Here is a 21,923-nt window from a genome sequence, read left to right on the forward strand (position 1 = left end):
ATCATGGTCGTGGTTGTTATAATCATGGTCGTGGTTATAATCATGGTCGTGGTTGTTATAATCATGGTCGTGGTTGTTATAATCATGGTAGTGGTTGTTATAATCATGGTCGTGGTTGTTATAATCATGGTAGTGGTTGTTATTATCATTGTCGTGGTTGTTATAATCATGGTAGTGGTTATAATCATGGTCGTGGTCGTGATACTTACAGTATCTAATATACTATAAGAAGGAATAGAATAAGGTTAGAATAATTAATTAAAGAAATATTCCCCATAAGGAGAGGTTAAAATCATAAAAAAAAAATTATTATGAATCACCGATGATCATTCCGAGATAAATTATATTATGAAGAGAAGTGACCTTGAGTCTGGTTATATTAGTCACCATCTGCTTAAGTCATCACCTGTGTTAAGTCATCATAGTCATCATTTACATTAGTCAGTTTTAGGCCCATCTCACATGACTGACTGACCATCGATGTTCTTTCCGCATGAGGGTGTTAGTTTTTAATGCGTCTTATTATTTACGCTGGTGGATGTAAGACCTCGTACCTTCACTGACGCAGCTATGGTCAATTTGGTGTTATTCTTGTTTATAAATGCCTTCTAATCTGTCTCAAGTCTATCCGTCCTGTCTATTGCCATCCCAACTGTCTGTTCGTCTGCGTGGTGTTTGAATGTAAGCCCGTCTGTACTCTTTGTGTCGTCAAATCTGTCTGTCTTATCCGTTGTTGGTTGGCGTGTGTCTGCCTGTTTGTCTAATGTGAACCAGTCAGTCAGCTGTCTGTCATGTTAGTTGCCATATTGTCTATTTGTGCATGTATGAATCTGTCTATTTTTGTCAACCTCCTGTCTGTTTCACTGTCTATATTCACCTTGTGTCTATTGTAGTCATTTTCTCCATGTATTCCTGTTATTATCTTTTTATCTCTTCTCCTTTTGCATGTACAGTCACCAACAGGAATAAGTATACACTGCAGCTGTAAGGTCGTCTAGTAACGTTGAAACTGCGCATCCAGACGCATGATGAAACTCAGCTCCCCCCCGCCTGTTCTCTCTGACTATTTTCTGTTCCCCCTTCTTTATTCTTCTATTTACTCATCTTCCTTCCTTTACTCATCCAAACAACATAAAAAATGGTAGTCTAAGAAAAAAAGTGGGGGGAGGAGGAGGGAGCAGTGCGATAGCTGCAATCGTGGGCTGACAGAGTACAGCGAATGAGGGTGCGCCAAGTCCGTAGACTTGCATCGTTTTCCAGCGTAAATAAAATGGTTAATTACTGGCTTCCTAAAGAAACCATCGATATGGGACCAGGTTTGTTCCACTCTACGAATTTTTTTGCGATTTTTCCACAAAGTTTGATGAAAAACGTTTGTGTCATTTCGGCTGCCCAGAACACACACACACACACACAAACAGACAGACAGACACACGCCTAGTCCTATAGTATGTTAGATTTTAACACAGCCTGTTTTTCTGTAATTCTGATTTAGGTGGATTATCACACGAAAAGTTTTTGTGGATTGGTTCGTATTGGCGTTTCAACTTACTGGCTTTGTAGTGAGTGAGTGAGTGAGTGACACATTGCAGATAAGGCACAAAGGCTTACTTCCTTTATATGTGAATGCAAAAATTTTCCTCCCAATCTGGCTTCAAATTTCTGTTTTCATCTTCAAACTTTTTCTTCTTACAATTTGATGCCATTTTCCTTCACAAAATTTTCACAGACACACTGCTATCAAATATATTTAACAGTATTTAAAAGTAACTTATTCTTGTGAACTGTAAACACAATTTATGTCCTGAGTGTACCAACTAAATCTACACAATTCAAAGTCGTGTGTTACACTGAGTTAATGTACATGTCATGACGTGAGGCCGGGCCCTGACCTGCCAAGCCCATCCCCCCGGCCCCTCCCTCCGAGGTCCCTCTGCTGACCTTAAATTTACTGACCTGAGATTTGCTTACCTGAAACTTCTTTAATCCCTCTTCCTCCCACCATACCCCCCCCCCCTCAGCACTAATGAACGACACCTGACCCAGATCTAGCATTAAAGTTAAGATTTAATTTCTTAAATATTGGCATTCACCTTGAATATTTAACTTAGGTTTTAATCCTGTGGAGTTTCAGTTTATAAATAGAAGGCTCAAACATTTTTCTTATTTGCCGATACCTTTTATATTATCACGCAAAAAGGAGGTGAGCCAATATATTTTCGCGAGCTGCACAAATGCGGCTCGCAAGCCGCGGTTTGGCCACCCCTGCAATATAACATCGTGTTAAGGAAGTTTACCCCAGGGTACACTTACTTATTCAGTATATCTCACCATATAAATCCACCGACCGATTACGTCTACACATTGTCCTCATAGCTTGAGCGAGAGCGCTCATTGTCTTGGCAGTCGGAAAAACATTGTCTACAACTCGAATTTTCACACAAATCTCTAAAATATGTAATTATTTAACAAAAAGCATAGGATTATTACATTACATCTCTCTCACGCCTATCCCCACCTCAAACCACTCACGCCCACCCCTACCCATCTCTCTCACACCCACGCTCACCGTGTCTCTCACGCCCACCCCATCTCTCTCACGCCAACCTCCACCCCATATCTCTTATGCCTACCCTACCCCATCTCTCTCACGCCCACCCCATCTCTCTCACGGCCACCCCACCCCATATTTCACGCCAAACTAATCTCTCTCACTCACTTCCACCTCATCTTTCTCACGGCCACGCGCACTTTATCCCATTTCCCTTAGGCTACTCTCTCTCTCTCTTTCGTACCTTTATCAACAGGTGAACATCAACGAGCGCTCATACTTCGCCTTCTCCTACTACGAGAGTGACGGGAACACAACAATCTCGTACTGTGATCGTACCATGACGGGCTGGTCCAGGGACACCACCGTCAGGAACTGGTCCTGCTTCAGGGGCCACAAGACCTCCAAGGTGCTAAGAGGGGATAAGAAGAGAGGGAAAATGAGGGATACTACTGTACTTTAATATTCTTGTCTACCTAAACGAGCTATTTTAGATACTTTTGTAACGAAAATGTTTATTTCTTACCTTGAGAGCGGCCCATATCCACCCTAGAAATTATGAGTTACCTATGTTTTTCTTTGTCGTGTTTTTTTTTTTTTTTTTTAACCCAGGCAAATTAAACGTCAACCACCGCCATATTTGATCTGTTGTTAAGTGTAGAGTTGCCAGTAATCAAAATCTCTCCATATTTAATAACATTTTAGTGTGTGAACTATTTAAAATTAGGTAATACAGTACTCTAGAAGGGGAAGGAGGTTAACCATCAAAAAAATAATGTTTTTATAAAAGTTAACTTTTTCCTTGCACCCACCAAAAATATACAAGAAATTGACGAGGATTTTAAATTTTTGTTTGATGATTGTGGCTATTTTTTTTTCCTGGACATTCTTTGTTCCATGTCGATCAGTGACGTGATCTTCAATGTTGACATGACCATTTCATACACACTAACAAGTCCACCTACTAATACATTATATGATTTATTTGATATAAGGTAAACTAATCTATCCTACCTATCCTAGATCAGGTAAATTATATAATGCAACAGTAGCTGACAAGTTCGTATTTGAAACGCTTTTTAGGACAAAATTGCCAGAATAAGGTTTTGATAATTGCAAATCCTCTACACTTTGAGGCTCAAATTAGAGAAAAGTTATCTTCTATATTTGAACGATCTGAAGTTTCTGGCTGTTCGTGTGCATGAAATGTTCCTGTATATGAAAAGTTCCTGGATTAGAAAAGTTCCTGGATTAGAAAAGTTCCTGGATTAGAAAAATTCCCGTATTAGAAAGTTCTTGCATAAGAAAAGTTCCTGCATTAGAAAGTTCCTTTTTCGTATTAGAAAACTTCATTCATTAGAAAAGTTCCTGTATTAGAAAAATTCCTGTGTTAGAAAAGTTCATGCATTAGAACGTTCCTATTTAGTATTAGAAAAGTTCCTGCATTAGAAAGTTACTATTTAGTTTTAGATAAGTTCATTCATTAGAAACTTCCTGTTTAGCATTAGAAAAGATCCTCTATTAGAAAAGTTCTTGCTTAAGAAAAGTTCCTATACTAAAAAAGTTCCCGCATTAGAAAAAATTCCTGCATTAGAAAAGTTCTTGTTTTAGAAAAGTTCCTAATTTTAGAAAAGTTCTTGTATTAGAAAAATTCTTGCCTTAGAAAAGTTCCTGTACTAAAAAGCTCCTGCATTAGAAAAGTTCTTGTTTAAGAAAAGTTCTTGCTTAAGAAAAGTTCCTGCATTAGAAAAGTTCCTTTATTAGAAAACTTCCTGTAATAGAAAAGTTTGTTAGAAAAGTTCCTGCATTATCGAAGTTCCTTTATTAGAAAACTTCCTGTAATAGAAAAATTCCTGTGTTAGAAAAGTTCCTGCATTATAGAAGTTCCTTTATTAGAAAACTTCCTGTAATAGAAAAATTCCTGTGTTAGAAAAGTTCCTGCATTAAAAAAGTTCCTGTATTAGAAAGTTCATATTTAGTATTTGAAAAGTTTTTGTTTTAGAAAAGTTCTTGTATTAGAAAATTTCCTGTATTAGAAAATATTCTTGCATTAGAAGAGTTCTTGATGAGAAGAGTTCTTGTATTAGAAAAGTTCCTGTTTTAGAAAAGTTCTTGTATTAGAAAAGTTCCTGTTTTAGAAAAGTTCTTGTATTAGAAAAGTTCCTGCATTAGAAAAGTTTCTGTATTAGAAAAGTTCCTGTATGTGAAACAGCCTACATGTAAGCAACGAATATATGGCATCGCCGGGAGATAGTACGTCGAAAATTTCAAATCCTCGTCATTTTAAATTGATATTTTTGCAGAAAGAAACAAGTTATTTCCTGTACGAAAACGTTTTAAAGTTGCTAGTTAACTTCAAGGGTATTAACGAATTTTTGTTACCCAAATTCAATTTTATTTGTTTGACATATTGTAATCCATACAATTGTATCATGCAAAAAAAAAAAAAAGATTGTTAAGTAGATCTGTAAGAGCTGTTTTTACTCGTATGGTTTTTGCTGTACTGGGACGTATATATATATATATATATATATATATATATATATATATATATATATATATATATATATATATATATATATATATATATATATATGCAAGTAAATCACTGCAGTTGCACGTGATCCAGGTATATGCTGATAGCCACAGGGAAAGCAGAAAAGACGAAGTTCCCAATCGCTTTCGTGTAATTCACATCTTCAGGCGTGAGTACAGACTAAAAAGAAGTAGTTGTTGTTGTTGTTGAGATTGTCGGACCGTAGTCCGACACGGGCCTTTGCCTATAGGCGGCCCGTTTGGTGGTTCCGGCTGGAGCTCCAGGAGCAGCCAGACCGGATTGGGATTGGAGGTGGTCCCACCTGCAGATTGGAAGGATACTGCAGGTTGTAAGTGTGAGCGAACCCTCGATCAGTGGACGCTAACCACCAACCCCCACTCTTGGACGTGGTCAGTTTCGGAGTGGCGCGCCCCCCGAACTGGGGTCCGCACTTGCTGGGAGAGGATACTTTCTAAGCTATCTGGGTGGTGGGTATCGTGTGATAACCCGGAGTAGGTGGTGAATGTGGTCTGTATGGGCCTTTCGGGTTAGAGTGGCCGCTGGTGTTGTGTGTGTTTCTTGGGAGATTTGAGTTCTGTTTCGGAGGCTTTGTGTAACCTCGCAGTCGAGGAGATAGTGTTCAAGTGGGTTGGCTGCTGGCTCCTGACAGTAGGTGCATTCCATGACGTCATTTCCGATCATCTGCCAGGAGCACTTGTACCCTAGTCGTAGTAGATGAAGGCTGACTTGGGTTTGTCTTGGAGTTTTCTTGTCAGCGAAAGGTGGTTCCCCTTTTGTGGCCGCCAGGTACCATTTGGCTGATTGGGAACCAGCGTTAAATGCGTGAAGGAAGCTCTTTTTGATGTGGAGCTTGCTAGTCTTTCTGAGGTGATTCTTGATCTGTTGCACGCTTGCTGGAACTTGGATGTGTACGCTACTAGAACGTGTAGCTGCCTTGGCTGCTTCGTCTGCCACGACGTTTCCTCCGATCCCTACATGACTGGGAATCCAGTGTAAGACGACTGGTCGGTTTTGGCTTTGGAATTCCTGTAGCTGTGCGAGGATCGAGGTAATGATGTGGACGTTGTCTCTTGGTTGACTGTGTTGCAGCGCCTGCATGGCCGATTTCGAGTCCGTGTGAATTATGATGGACTTGTTGTGTTGTGTTGCAGCGTGTTGTAGGGCCTTTGAGATTGCTACCAGCTCTGTTTGTAGGGTGGAGCAGTCATTGGAAAGTCTCCATCGGAGGGTCTGACCTTGGGTGTAGAAGGCCGCTCCGGATCTCTGATGTTTTGGGTCCACCGAGCCGTCTGTGAAGTATGATGCTGCATCAGCCGGTGTCTCGGTGGCTATGGCTTCGAGTTATTTTTTTGAGGTCCTCCTTCTGGAGGTTGGCTTTACTATCGCCTAGGTCGGTAAATTTGAATGTGGCTGGTGGAGGTCTCCATGGTGGAGGAACAACGTAACCATTGTCTCGTGTGTCTTGGTTGTTCTTGACGAGTGTTTCTGCTTGCAGGTGTCGGATGACCTCGCTTGCCTCGTGCGACCAGGTGGCCCCTCGCACTCTGTGGTCGAGGTGGAGGGAGGCCCTGATTCGAATTTTGGCAACTGTGGGCTTATCTGATCTACAGATTTTGGCGAGGAGACCGGCTGTCACCTGCTTCACTCGTACTGCCAGGGGTGGTAGTTCGGTTTCCATTTGCAAATTGCAAATTCTGGTCCACATGGGTGCTCCGAGCATGGTCCTGAGAGCATTATTTTGGATGACTTCTAGCTTGGCTATTTGGTCTTCTCTCAGTCCAATGAGTGCTGGAGCACTGTAATCTACCAGCGATCTGATGGCGGCCGTGTAGTAAGCTTTGAGCACATGAAGGTTTGCTCCTGCGGTTGTGCTGGTGAGCGACCTCATTATATTGTGTCTGCTCTTCGTCCTGTGCCTGAGATACTCGAGTTGCGGCTTGAAGGTGAGTTTCTGGTCAAACCAGATTCCAAGACACTGGTGGGTGTTGGTCCAGACTACCGGCGTGTTTTGTATGGAGAGCATCTTGCCTGGTGTGTCTGTGCAGATGGCCATCGCTTTCGACTTGGCTGGATTTATCTTGAGTCCAAGTCTGTTGCACTCCTCTTCTATAAGTTGGAGTGCGTGTTGCGTGTTGGCTAGTCTGTTTGATCCTCTTACTATAAGCTGTATGTCGTCTGCATAGCATAGGAGCTTGGCTGTTTGTCTGAAAGGAAGTTTGACTAGATTTTCCATCAGGACATTGAACAGCATTGGACTGAGGATGCCTCCTTGTGGGGTTCCGTTTTCATGGACCCTGTAGCTTGAGGTTGCTCCCTGAAAGCGTACTCTTGCTTCTCTCTGTGTGAGGTAGTTCTGGATCCACCCCAGCAACCTTCCTTTGACGCCTTTTTCAGCGAGCGTCGTTGTAATGGCCAGTGGATTTGCTAGTTCGAAGGCCTTTTCCAGGTCGAGGAGGACCACCAGAGCTGGTTTGTAGTCCACTGTGCTGAGTATCTCGGCGATGTTGTTGCCTGTGCCGGTGTTCTCGGTGTAAGCAAAGATGAGAGGGTGTGGGCTGCCTACTTTCCACTTGAGTCTGTTGAGAGCCATTCTTTCTCCCGCATTCGCTATGCAGCTGAGGACGAAGATGGATCTGAGTTTGTCTGGTCCCCTGGGCTGTATATCTACCTTCCTCCATTCCGGTAGAAGTCTCTGTGCTATCCACGAAGCGTTGATCACTTGTAGCAAAGCCTCGTGTCCGGCTTCTCAGGCATAGGAAAGCATGGAGTAGGTTATCCTGTCGGCCCCTGGTGCTGTGTCCTTCCTTCGTTTTATCAACTTTTGGAGCTCTTGCTGGTTGAAAGGTCTGTCGGTGTCATCTTGACTATTGCAGGCCTCGTCGATCATCTGGAGTCTGGCCTGTCGCAGACGCCGTTGTGTCTCCTCCGCATGTCTCAGGAGGTTTTTCGTTGCTTTTGGGCATGAGAACAGTTTTGCAAGTCTCTCGGCTTCCTCTTCTGGGTTGGGATGGGTTGGTGGTGGTGGTGTTGCCTTCCCAGATGCCCTTCGGATCTGGGCCCACATCTTGCCAAGGGAGGTGTGCTCGTTCAGTTCGGAGCACCACTTGAGCCAGCTTACGTTTTTTATTTCTTCCTTCTCTTCCCGGGTATCCTTAACTATGACTTGCAGGAGATGTCTGTTTGTTTCCGTGGTGATGTCTCCTGTAGTTTCTTCGGGCCATGTTCACTCTGTGGTTGAGTTCTTTCACCCTGGGACAGTAGTACCAGTAATCCTTGTACTGTCTTGATGTGGGTTTTGTTTTTGGGATAGCCTCTTCTGCCGCTTGGTGAAACGCCTCGACCAGTTGGTGGTGGAGGGTTGTCTCATCCACGGGTGCTGCGCCGGCCGGCTGTGATTTTTCGCGCCACTTAGCCAGGTGTTTCTTAAAGAGTCCCCAGTCTGCCTTTTGGGTATTGTATCTCCATCTCGGGGGGTGGGGGGTGGAGTGGGGAGTTTGTTCACCTTCAGCGTTGTTAGGGTGGCGAAGTGGTCGCTGGTCAGCGTGGGGTGTATCTGCCAGGAGGCCGAAGGCTGTAGTGCACTGGAGACGAAGGTTAGATCTAGCCTTCCTCCCCTAGTGTGGGTGGGCTCTCCGGTGTTCAGGAGGCAGATCTCGGGTGTATCTTGAAAGGTGGTGTATAGGTGTAGGCCGTCTTCATTTGTGGGGCTTGCCGAGCTTAGGAAGGGATGATGTGCGTTGAAATCCCCTCCTATGAGTGTGGCGTGGTCAGCGGCCGAAGCAAATAATTGAGTCACCTCCAGTGAGCCCCTTGGGTTCTTGTCGATGTTGTGAACAGTTAATTCCTGTTCTTGGAGGGTTACTTTGACGGCCTGTGTCTCGATGTTTTCCCCACATGGAAATTGCTGCGTGACATCGGCGGAGGGTATGCCTGACTTGACCAAGATCATATATCCTCTTGTTGACGCCTGCGTGAAATGCCTCCTGTATGTCTTGTAACCACTGAATTTGAAACAGTGGTGTTCTTGTAGAAGTGTTTCTTGTAGCAGTATGATGTCAAGCTTGTCCTTGGCTGCTGCTTCTTGTAGGAGGTGTTTCTTGTTTTTGATGCCCTTAGCATTCCATGTTAGGATGTTCAGGGTGCTGATGTTTTCCACCACTGTTTCATCGGGGACTTCCGGTGGTCCTCGATGGAGATGTCCAAGTTCGATTCCAACTGGATCAGGTTCATATCTTCGTGTTCTGTGTTTTTTGCCTTCTGGGCCGTGGTTCGGTTCAGGGGAGTTGAAACGTCCAGTTTCTTTCTGGGAGCTGTCGGTATCTTGGGTTCTCTGGTGGCCTTCTTCGGTGTAGAGTGTACCTCGGCTGTCACTCGTGTGAGGACCGGCGTGGCTTCCTCCACTGAGGTGGCTAGAGCTGTGGCGACTTGCCCGAGGACGCTCCCCATGAGTATTTGGAGCTGTGTGGGTTGGATCTTGTGGCCCAGTAGTCCGGCTAGGCTCTCCGCGAACGTTGTCAGTACTTTGGCTAGGTCTGATACGTATACCATTCCTTCTGGTGCCTTGGTGTGTGCTTCTTTTGTCTTTCTCGTGGTTGTCGTTGTCTGCTGCTTGGGTGGCTGATGTGTGGCCGTAGTGAGGCCAGGAAACTGGGCTGCACTTTGGGTGTTGACCGGCTGAGGAGGTTGGCTTTGTTGTTTTGGCCTTTGGGTTCCCCACACGAAGGTACTTGGTGGGGCTGGTGTTTAGGCGGTGGGGGCCGGTCTTACTGCTGGTCGGTTTGCCTGGACCCTCTTTGTTCTCTCGGAGCATCCAGGATTCCAGGCGTGGTGTTTGCCCCCGCAGTTGGCACACTTGGGGGCAATTTTTTCCCCATTTTTCAATTTGGTGAGGCAGGAGTGTGTGCCGTGCTTCTGTGCGCAGACTGCGCAGATTTCCTTGTACGTGCACCTTGTCTGATGGTGCCCGTATTTCTGGCATCTGAAGCACCACAGGGGCTCTGGGACGAAGGGCCTCACTTCGTAGATCCCCCAGGTTTTGAGGTCTATGGTGCTGGGGGGTGAGCCGTAGTGCGTTATGAGCACTTGTTTGGTGGTGGCGGTCTTGTCGGACAGGGGAGAGCATCTCTCGGCTTTTAAGATCTTCGGGTGGTTCTCCAGGGGTTCGAGAGGTAGTTCCTTTGGGTACCGGAGGACTACCGACTTCATCAGTTTCTGGGCGGGTCTAGCTTGGTTGATGCAACGGTGGTGGTGTTTTGCAGGTAAGTGTCGAGGGTGGTGGCGGAGTCCTTGTCTTTGGGGTGAATAATCATCTCCCCCTTTAGGTTGGGCCGCACTGAGAACTTGGCCAGTGGATTTTGCTTTTCTATCTCTGTGATGGCGGCGTATGAGGTTTTTGTGTCCGTTTTCGTGATCCGGAATTTTGGCAGTGTCGTTGGAGGTGAGCTGGTGGTGGTGATGGGTGCCTTTTGGGCTGCTTGACGGCATTCGTTTCCCGAAAAGGCACGTCGGCGTTTTTTATTTTCTACCTTCGTCCAGTTGTCGTCCTCAGTGGCGGTAGTAGTGGTGGTGGAGTTGTTGGAGGTGGTGGCAGTGTTCCTGCTTTTCAGGGCTTCATTGAAGGCGCGTAACTGGTCCGCTTTCTCTGTGCGGAGCCTGTCGTGGTTCGGGTCGTCAGGTTGGCGGTTCAGGAGGGGGTCGCGGTTAGGAGGGCGTATGCGCTCCATAACCGTTTTTTTTTTTTAATCCTACCTATTCCGGTTGAGTAAGTAGCAGAGGAATTTCAGCACTCCCCACTGGCTGGTGGTCGTAGAGTGGTTCCTGAGCTTCTCTCCCGGAGCCCCGTTGGGGAAGCCTACTTCCTAGTGTATGTGACTGCTCACTTATAGACGTGAGCTAAGTGTGCCTATTTGGGAAGGATAAGGATTGCTACCCTCTTTCCAGGTGGACCCGCACGATCACGGTTTTCCTGGAAAGACTCGGCTGGGATGGGTTTTGCTCCAACCCCCTTTCGTGTTCACAATCTCCTGGGAGGGAGGTGAACAGTTACAGGGGGGACTGCAGGACGAATACACTTTTTGAGGGTGCAGGTCCCTAGGCCAGAGCGAAAAAGGAAAAATAGCAGTAGAAGGAAAAGAGCTCAAACCACGTCGGGAATATCGCGCTATAACTGCTCTCCAGCTGGAGTGTGGGTCACTCACACCACCAGTGGGGAGGGCAAGCTAATGCTCGATAAACCGAAAACGCTCGTGAGTTGTTGTGGACGATGACAGTCGTGGATGGTCCGGTCCGGGAAGATGGCCAACAATGGCACAAGGGAGAGGGCACCGCAATGGTCGGTAGTCAGGTCAGAGGGTAGGGTGACCCAACCTTCTCACCTGGTTACAAATCTTCTTTATTACAAAATTGTCCAGTTTGTACATGCCATTACTCAAATTCATGTTGACTGCTTTGGTATGTTTAATGAGACTAGATTCTATAATGTTCCTACTGTCAATTGAATTACAAGGTAATATTGAGGAGGCATTATCCCAGTCAATGCAATGCTTATTATCCCTCAGATGAACAAACAGAGCATTGAAAAGAAACTATTAAGTAATATTTTACCACCTTCAGCAGTCTGGTTTAGATATGTAGATGATGTATTATGTCTCTGGCCAAGTAATGAGGACCTAAAAGGTTTCCTGCCACAACTTAACAACTTAGCCCCCTCGATCAAATTCACTGTGGAATTAGAGCATGACTGTAAATTGCCATTCCTAGACTGTCTGATACACAGAATAGGTAACACCTTTAAGTTCAGTATTTATAGAAAACCTACTAATGTGTGTTCATGCATTCATTATTATTCTGCCCACCATAATAGAGTCAAACAGTCAGTATTTTCAACAATGTTTTTACGTACTTTGAGAATTTACAGCCCGGAATTCATTGATGAGGAATATAAATATATCTATAATATTGGCACAAACCTTATATACCCTAGATCTTTCATAGACAAATGCCTGAACATTACTAAGAAATCTTTTTATAGAACTGATCCCAAGCCCACCCATGACCATAAGAATCTCTTAGTATTACCATTTCACAAAAATTTATCTCAAATTCCTTTACAACTAAAAACCTGGAACGTCAATGTGGCATTTAAAAACTCATGCACTGTTTAACAAATGTTAATCAAGCACTCCCCCAACAACACAATTGGTTGCATTTATAAAGTTCCTTGCAAGGAATGTAATATGTTTTACTAAGGCCAGACAGGTAAAGATCTTGTAACTAGACTTAAACAACATAAATATAGTGTTAGGACAGGCCAGGAATCCAATGCTCTGTTTGTTCATCTGAGGGATAATAAGCATTGCATTGACTGGGATAATGCCTCCGCAATATTACCTTGTAATTCAATTGACAGTAGGAACATTATAGAATCTAGTCTCATTAAACATACCGAAGCAGTCAACATGAATTTGAGTAATGGCATGTACAAGCTGGACAATTTTGTAATAAAGAAGATTTGTAACCAGGTGAGAAGGTTGGGTTACCTTACCCTCTGACCTGACTACCGACCGTTGCGGTGCTTTTTAAAGATTAGTAGGGTCACTACCTAATACCTGACCATTGTGGACCTGATCTCACCCTCCTCTGTATATATACACCTTGTTTTGTACTTCTCCTTAGTCTGTACTCACCCCTGAAGATGTAAATTACACGAAAGCGCTTGGGAACTTCGTGTTTTCTTCTTTCCTTGTGGCTATCAGCATATATATATATATATATATATATATATATATATATATATATATATATATATATATATATATATATATATATATATATATATATATATATATATATATATATATATATATATATATATATATATATATATATATATATATATATATATATATATATATATATATATATATATATATTTTTTTTTTTTTATACGAACCTACAGTACCAGTCCTGTTTCATATATTTCATACTTAAGGTTGTCAGGTTAGGTTAGGTTAAGTTGGTTCTTTTTAAAAGAAGTCGACTTGTAAAAAAATCCTTAAAAATCTAGTTTAGATGTGTGAAGTAATATTAAATAGGGAGTGAAAGAGAAAAGGGGATAGATGGAAAGAGAGAGAGAGACTCATTAAGTCAAATGATCAAATGGACATCGTAATGGAGAGAGAGTGAAAGGCTAGGGCCATTCATACAGGGTTTCATGTGGTCATTAAATTGTCTGTCTTCTATTTTGCCTCACAGGTGGCTCCTCGTGTTAGAGAGATACAAGTGCTGATGAGTGCTGATGAGCGCTACAAGAACGACCACCATCTCGTAGCCAAGATCAATGCCGCCCAGACCTCGTGGACGGCTAAGGTTTACCCGGAATTTGAGAAGTTAGTAGTGTTTGGTTGTGTGTGTGTGTGAGTCCTGTTATTACCGTAGTTTTTTTTTAATCTTTGTTAATTTATTTCCTAGTTGGTGTTTTTGCCTACGTAAAAATAGTTTTTTGTGTTAGCCATCATGAGAAAGCTTCTGGTTTCTGTCAGGTACACCGTGGAGGAGATGTATCGTCGAGGTGGTGGCGTGAGACCCATCGCCACCCACACCAGGCCCTTCCCTGCCCCTACCACACCCAGGCAAAAGGTTGTCATCGCCAGTCTGCCGGAAAACTTTGATTGGCGTAATGCGAGCGGCGTGAACTACATATCAGAAGTGAGGGACCAAGGCTCTTGCGGCTCATGTTACGCCTTCGCCTCCATGGCCAACCTGGAGGCCCAAGTGAGGATCACCACCCGCAACCGCCGCCAGGACGTATTCTCTACGCAGGTCTGTCTCACCAGTTTTAGCATATTTCTCAACTTTTGTATCTTTCTTAAACTCTATTGTGTGTGTGTGTGTCATGTTCTCAACTTTGTCTCTTAACCCATTAGTATTTCTGAACCAAAAATATCGTTATGAACTCCAGTATGTTTCTTTAATCATAATATATTTCTGTACCCTAAGGAATATATCTAAAGTGTAGTATACTTCTAAATACTAAAGTATATTTTTCAGAAGTCATATTCCAGAGCTCTTGTTACAATATTAAAGAGGTCTATCATAATCATATTAAAGGTTTATTATTATTACACTAACTGGAGAACCCCACGTTGCCGGGCTCGTTTTTGAGTGACCGTTTCACACCAGATAAGGATCTTCGGTCGCGATGCTTACTATGTCAGTGTTCACACCGGATAATATGCAAGCCATGTATTTCGAGAGATACTCTCAAAAGTCGTTGCACCAGTCAGAATGAAAGGCATTGCACAGTGATTTTATGAGGAAAAGGAGGAGTGAAGAAATTTTACTGCTGACTCTAGGAATTTCTAAGAAAAGAAAAAGAATAGGGTACATCAAACAAATGTGAAAAGACCAAACTTTGGCGATTGCCATCATCTTGTGCAGGAGCTTTCAGTTGATGAAAAATTTAGACAACATTTCAGATTATCCCACTCTCAGTTCAAATGAAGTTCTATTAATAATTGAAGAGGACATAAAGAAAGAAGATACAAACTACAGGTAGTCTATAAGCCCCAAGGAAAGGCTTCATTTATACACAAAGGTAAATAGTATTTGGTTGAAAATGACCTTGAAGCAGAGCGCTAGCTGCCGACACTCAACTGTCAATCTCAGACTGCCAAAATGCTCTAGTGCGCATGCTCAACGAAGCCACGCCGAGAAAAAATCTCGGAGGCAATCTGGGATGGTGCTATACATATCTGGTCTGAACAGCCTCATTGAAAAACAACAGAAGCAATTCAAAGCCACGTAATTTCCATCCGCAGCGTAGCTAGCATAGATATAGGCGTAAACATTAACGTAAGTAAATTTGCTGAAGACACTAAAATAAGGCGTGTAATTAAAGGCGTTTATTGCAAGGCGTTTTCGATGCACGGAATAGCTAACGCGTTAGCTATTCTGTCTGAGCAGACGCTGCTTTTGAGTTGTGCGCAAGACACGATCAGGGGGAAAGCTTGTGGGGTACGGGTTATTTGGTTCACACTCAGGATGGGATGGAGAAAGGAAACTCACAATGTGCTCTCTGTATACATATTGTATTGGATGTACAGTGCAGTTTGGTGCTGGGAAGTGGCAGCGTGGTTACAAGCGTGATGTAGAGAGAGCTGGTTGGTGAGGATGCTCAGAGGAGGACCATCTTGTGGGTCGCCATGCTCGCTGGCGGGAACGAGGGCCGCCAGGCAGGAGCGGAGGAAGTGGTGTTACTTGAAGACTGACTGTAGGTAGAAAGCGAGGTAGGTCACCACGAGGTCAGGTCTTATGTAGCAGAGGTAGGCGTGGCTTAATAGTTGACCTCCGTCATGTAAGGCGGCGCTGGTTGACCTAGACCATGAGGCATACACTGGGGAATTCGCGGGGTCGGCTACTCAGCGACAAACAACATTTGTAGGGGAGGAATCCACTTCAAGCTAACGCCTCGATCAGGCGTTAGCCTTGTGCAGCGCCTAAGCGGCCCAAATAGCTAACAACCAATCAGCGATTTCTCCCACTGAAAATACGCTGATCATGGACGCTTATGGAGAACATTTTTATTTTATTTTACTTTATTTTATTTTTTTATTATTGGGCACCCCCCGTACATCCTTGTGTAAGGTGAAGCGCAGAAGCGTTTACAGCGCCCAACAGGAAAGCATGCTAAGTTCATGCTTGCCTTTATGTCTCATGAGTTAAGGGCGTAGAAGCCTGAAGAGTCAATGGTTTATGTCTAAGCAAGTTACTGGAAGCTCCAACAACTTTCCCTGAATACGAATTTGCAATTTTCGATTTACAGCAGGTACCTACTTTGCTGCTAGGTGAACAGGGACCAATGGAGGCGGGGAAGTGTGTCCGAACAACTTTCCACCGGCCCGGGAATCGAACCCGTGACATCTCCCTTGCGAGGCAAGAGCGGTACCCACTCTACCCACCGGAACCCAACATTTTGATTAATATTGAAGAGTTGGGGACATTTAAGGCAATAAAAAAACTGTGATATAATAATAAAAATAATTCTATATACGGTAGTATATTGGATAGTCTAGCGTGTTGCTAGGGATACCCAAAGAATGTTCTATACTACTCAGGGTATACACAAACACTTGTTGTCTTTAAAAGTAGGTTCTATTCTCGTACGGGAGATATATATACAATAGGACGCAGAAGCCCGTGGTCACGCCACCAGGACTCAGTCTTCTCTGTCTCTACATCTATCTATGTATTACTACGCGCTGGCCTGTACAAATGCCAGCATTCACAAGCTGAATACATAAAGTATAAATGTGATAATTTATATACATAATATGATGCACAATAAATAGAATATTACATAGAATTAATACATGTTCTGTAATACTTTACTATACATAATTAATAAGAGTAATATAAGAGTAATATAATAATATACAGCTGAAGGTACTACTTTGTGTCCATATATATCATACAGATAGGACCTAAAACAAAGAGTATGGCGTGAAAGAATTGAAAAGGATTTCGCCTATCGTTTTTTCTCAGTGTGTCATACGGAGGCGAATTTTTTTTTTTTGAGTTTGAAAAATCGGCCCATGGTATTAATGATGTAGTTCTATGTGCAGAATCATGTGATATCTTCAGATTTGAAAAGTTTTTATTTTTTGCTAGGTAAATTTTAACTTGAAATCTTATGAAAATTCAGTATTCCCACCCTTTTACCAACACCACTAAATAGCTTATTTAAAGTAAAGTAAATGTATCAGGTTAATTTATTAGGATGAAAATGATCCAGAATAGTGAAACGAATGATCTTGACACATTTATTTAATTTAATATTCCTTTAGAAAACAAAATCATCAAATACAAAAACCGGTTTTACTACTACGACCCGGTGTTGCTGCACACCATAGAGAACATGTCTTTCTTGCTTCTGTTTTTACTCATCACCTCCCTGCTGACCACCTGAGCTCGGATGTAGCCTTCCCTCCTCTCCTGGCTGTACACGTGACTGCTGGCCTCGCTCACTTGCTGTACACAACGCTCTATACTCTGGGTGTGCGAGGGCCAGGCAGGGACATGCATGGGGTTGTCCAGGAAAACTCTGACTTGAACATTGGTGAGGCTGCAGGTAAGAGGGGGCTCACTGCCAGCCTGGATGTTATCCAGATCTATGAGATCAGTGAGGGTCTTGGCACCTAGATTGACTTCAGGAGTCTTCCTGACCCTGAAGGAATCGTCACCAACTGATTCGTCATGCCCAGATCCTCTCATAAGTCTCATATCCAAGATCTTTTTGCTGCCACTCTTCTCTCCTCCTCATCCTTACTGCAGAGCATTGTCTGCAGAACTGCCTCGGGATGAGCATACCAGGAAGATCTCCTCACAGTCTGCTCCACAATCTGAACAACCTTCCTTGGCTGACTCTCAGGAGCTCAAGCTGGAAGAGAACATGCCTCGGACCTTCGGAGAACGATGACTTGACCTTGATGTTGAACCAATTTGGCAAGTAGACACTCACGATGAATTGGACAATAAGTCTCAGGTTGTGAAGCTGGTTCCCTTTCAGTTTATGATGAGCGACCCAAATTCTGCAGAACCTGAGAGCCGTTGTGAGCCACCTAGAATGTGAGACTGGACCTATCTGCAGGTAAGCAAGTCTATCAGGCATGACCCCAGTTTTGATGGCACTGCAAATCATGTAACCATAGTACTGGTCAGTACTCAGGTCGTTAATGACAGTATGTGCAAGCTCAACGAGTGGAGGGCCAACTGTGATTTTTTCAAAGCTCAGATTTATTTCTAACTCAGTGGCAGAGTCCAGCATCTTGCCAAGAGGACCAGACCATCTGTTGTTTGAAAGAGTCTTGCCATCCAGCTCCTGGATCAGATGTCTGAGTGGCAACTCGTTGGTGTGGAGGTCACAAACAATCCAGACCAGCTTCCTCCCAATCTTCCGCTCTATCCACTGTATGACCCCCCCTTGCCACCCTGTGTTCGTGTTGGTGCTGTCCCCTCCAATGGCCTGCAGGGTCTGGTCTACGTTCCTCTCTCTGAGCCAGTTCACAATGTTATCTGCCACTATCTCAGCTGGTTTCCTGATGTCATCTTTCTGGAGTGAAATGCCACAAATACTTCCCTCCTGGTTCACTGCAGCAGGAGTAGTGTTCCTCCTTCACCATGGCAGGGAACAACTTGTCAGAATCTCCAACTTTCATGAACACTTTAGTGTCATCCCTTCTCCCATCAAAGAACAAACAATTGATTCCATTTTCTCTTATCCCCTTATCAAACTCCTCTTCTAGGTTACTGACAAGTTTCTCCTGAGCTCTCCTACTTTGTTATGATCTATCACCAGGTGAACATCATCAGGTGTTATCAAACCACCGTCAATCCAGGCAGCTGTTGCTATCTCTGCAGTTTCTCTGAGACCAGTGTGGTGTCGCATGCTGGCCAGAGCTATGCTCGGGATATCTTTCCTATTTCGAATCCTATGCCTGGAAGGTTTGGGATCATTATTTTCTGGGTTAGGGACAAAGTCACCATTCTCCTGGTCAGCACTCGAATCAGCCATGGGGAAGTCATTAAACTCTGAATCAGCTTGACTCCAATCATCGGCCTTTTTTACCTCACCCAGGGCCTTCTCAAGTCTCTTTTCCTCGGCAACTCTTCTCCTCTTCTGTCTCTCTGCGACAGCCTCCTGTCTCTTGGACTCCGGAATATCTTGGCTAGAAATCATGAGAACCCCTATACTGCCAGTCTTCTCTCTCTGTGCTTTGACAAATGCCAGTTCGATAACAGGAATCTTCAGTTCACGCTTGCAAATACAGGAGATGTGGGCCTCGGATTTACAGTCACGATCGCATCCAAACTCAGGACAGAGAACAATTGGGCACTTGCAAAGCTGTCCTTAACTGCAAGTTTTCCTCTCCCAAGAGAGATATCTCTTGCCTTTTCCCAACTGGCTAGCAGTCTCTCACTAATCTTCTTCTGACTTGTTATGACTGGAGGCTTGAACTGAGCGTTAGCCAGAGTGTTAGCCAGAATTTGTCATATCACTGGCAATGTCTTTGTTTGTGTAAGTTCTTTGGTTCTTTTCACTGATTTGCCTGATTAAAACACCGTATCTCAAAGCATCTCTCAATGTAGGCAACTCCGACTTCAGGAGCTCTCTCCCAGACCCAAGATAGTGACTGAGATGGCTGGATTTTTGGTTCCTCGTCCTGACACAAGCAGCCATCGCAAATATTATCAACTTATAAATGCATCAGAATTTGAAACAGAAAAATATATTGTTAGTTGGGTTGTTAAAGAATGAAGTCAGAAAGTAATGTTCACTATTTAATTGAAATGCACTAATTCAGCTGTACGTTAGATTTTCGATAAATTTCACGCTAAAATTTACCTAGCAAAAGGTTGCAAAATATTGAAACTGAAATTATTTTCTGTTTATATACACTAAAATCTACCAAAAAAGTGATGGGCCATTAGTTTTAGCTGATCTTCCCTCCTATGACACACCCTAATGCCCCGTCCCCCTCAAGAGTTACAGCTGATTGGTTGTTACAAATCTGTCCGATTTCGTCCTGAAGTAATGATGTATTTCTAAATTATATTAAGATACAAACATTCAATATTTCAAATATGAGCGATAGGGGTTGGGTGTAGACGGACTGCTTAGTATGGGACAATAGACCCACTGCAGTTTCCTCCATTCTTATGTTCTTATGTTTTTTTAAACATGATATGAACATTGACGAGGTGACATGTAGCAAGCATGTGACGTGTCATATATGTATGCATGTGAACGGCGTTGGTGAAGTAACTGAGATAACAGAACAATTTACCGTCGAGATATCTGGAGATAATGGTAGAATAGCTAGAAGGTAGTGTACCCAGCAGGCAAGTCATTCAATGTGGTTGGGATGAAGGGGGTGGGGATCTACCTGTAGGGGATGACTGACAGAACGACACTCATGGCGATGTTAAGGTGCCTCTCCGTATATCATTATATGTATATTTCTATAATATATTATCCCTTTCTCTGTTACATTGCTTTGTATTATAATAATATGTATCATGCATGAATCGATCTCTACATATTATGAATTCTGAAGGTTTACTTTGAACCATTGTGTTATTTACCTAGGCGCCAGTGTCCCTGTATGAAGAAGGTTCCTTGTCTATAATAATCATGAATTACTCAAATTTCCTAGTATAATTTTTATTTTTAAAGCCTTATCACGCATATTGGTATTTTTCCTAACATCTATGTGTGTATTGTTCATATTGAGTTCCTATTCAAACATCTATTTATCTCATTATTGGCAAGCGTCTAGGAATCTGTTCCACCAATCAGTTCCATCGTTAGAAGACTATTAAAGATTCATTCATATATTTATTCAAGTATTGCGACTCGGCTACATGTACGTAAACGTCATAACAGGGGGCAAAAGAACTCTTTGGGGCACCTGTACATGCTAATATCACTGATGTGATAGTATTGTACATAATTATTCTGGGTGATTATAAATGATCTTTCCGATTTTAAACAGAGCTACGGCGGAAAACAAATTATACTGAAAAAGAATTTCTAAGAGATTTTTTAGTTTTAATATTAACAAGTTGCCGATATTCTAAAAGAAGAATTGCCTGAAGGTATGGTTGGGCGTTGAGGGAGGGAGGGAGGGAGGTTGCCCTGATCAGAGCCTTCGTTACCATTTTCTCTTGGACTTGGTTAGAAATGTAGTTTGTGTTCCACCAATGCCAGCAACTTAAGAACATTTTAAAGGAGTGATGCATGAGGCTGTTAGAAAGGTGCATTTTGTTTTTTTAACAGGAATTAACCCACCCTGACACAAGTCAAACGACCCACAGCGGGGCCTGGGGGGGGGGGGCGAAAAAATAAGAACAGAAGGAAATTGAATGTAGAGAAGAAAAAGGTTATACTCTGTTAATCTACTGTGTTAATCTACACCACGAAGATGCCGGAAAACCAGCTTTTTAAAGTGAGACAGATTGTATAAGTATGGAAACACAGATGAATCGGCTGCTTGTCCAATTAACCAGTCCGTTCACACATATTTATATTTGGGTTTTAAGTAACGAAACCCAAACGGTAGTTCCTTTGTTTTATTATAAAAGGTTGTATATATAATTCCTGAGTGTATATCAACCGTAAGTCTCACTGTCTAGGAGTGAATGAGAAACGGACGGCGTTTATGTATGATAAACGTTAGGTCACGTCCTTACGATATGAGTTGAGGTGAGCTACTGAAGCTTAGGGGCATCGCAGTACGTGCTTACAGAAATGCTGAGCTATGGGTCTCGCCCTCTTGGGTGAGTTGCCCGCTCACGTGTCCATCTCATGTCTTACTCATAGACAGTGGAAAGTTACAGGGTGGTGAATCTGAATATATTATCAGATGTATTGACCCATTTATATAATACGTTCTGTTGATGAGACAGGGGCCTATTACATCGCTCGGTCACCTACCAGCCGAGCTCCGTGAGGCCTAAATAACTCACAGAGAACAGTACATCCTAGACAACCCTAACCATGTTATAAACAGATATGTAGACACTAAGCTGGGGAAATTACTGTAGGGGTATTCTCTACTACAGGGGACCTAGACTTTTGTGTCGTACGGGTTAGTATGTTATGAACAATGTTGAATTTGGATGATACTGCCCGGTAATAACAGAACAGGAACATTATTGCCAGAATTAACAGAATGGAGGGAATCGTAAGACTTGGTAGTGCAAATTCCCGTGACAGATAAAATGGCAAGTTATTATTCAAATCAGCAAAATGTGTCT

The 21,923-nt window shown here is 43.1% G+C and overlaps 1 protein-coding gene across 1 annotated transcript in view; it reads left to right on the plus strand.

Moving 5' to 3' along the window:
- The window catches only part of LOC121874598 (dipeptidyl peptidase 1-like), a 110,612-nt gene that overhangs the window by 55,604 nt on the left and 33,085 nt on the right, over positions 1–21,923 (plus strand). Inside the window, exons 5-6 of the mRNA XM_042378820.1 lie at positions 13,362–13,495; positions 13,649–13,928. Coding sequence (XP_042234754.1) covers positions 13,362–13,495; positions 13,649–13,928 — 414 coding nt within the window. The remainder of the gene's footprint in view (positions 1–13,361; positions 13,496–13,648; positions 13,929–21,923) is intronic.

The sequence above is a fragment of the Homarus americanus genome, unplaced genomic scaffold (assembly GCF_018991925.1).
Source record: "Homarus americanus isolate GMGI-L3 unplaced genomic scaffold, GMGI_Hamer_2.0 scaffold34360, whole genome shotgun sequence".
Classification (NCBI taxonomy): domain Eukaryota; kingdom Metazoa; phylum Arthropoda; class Malacostraca; order Decapoda; family Nephropidae; genus Homarus; species Homarus americanus.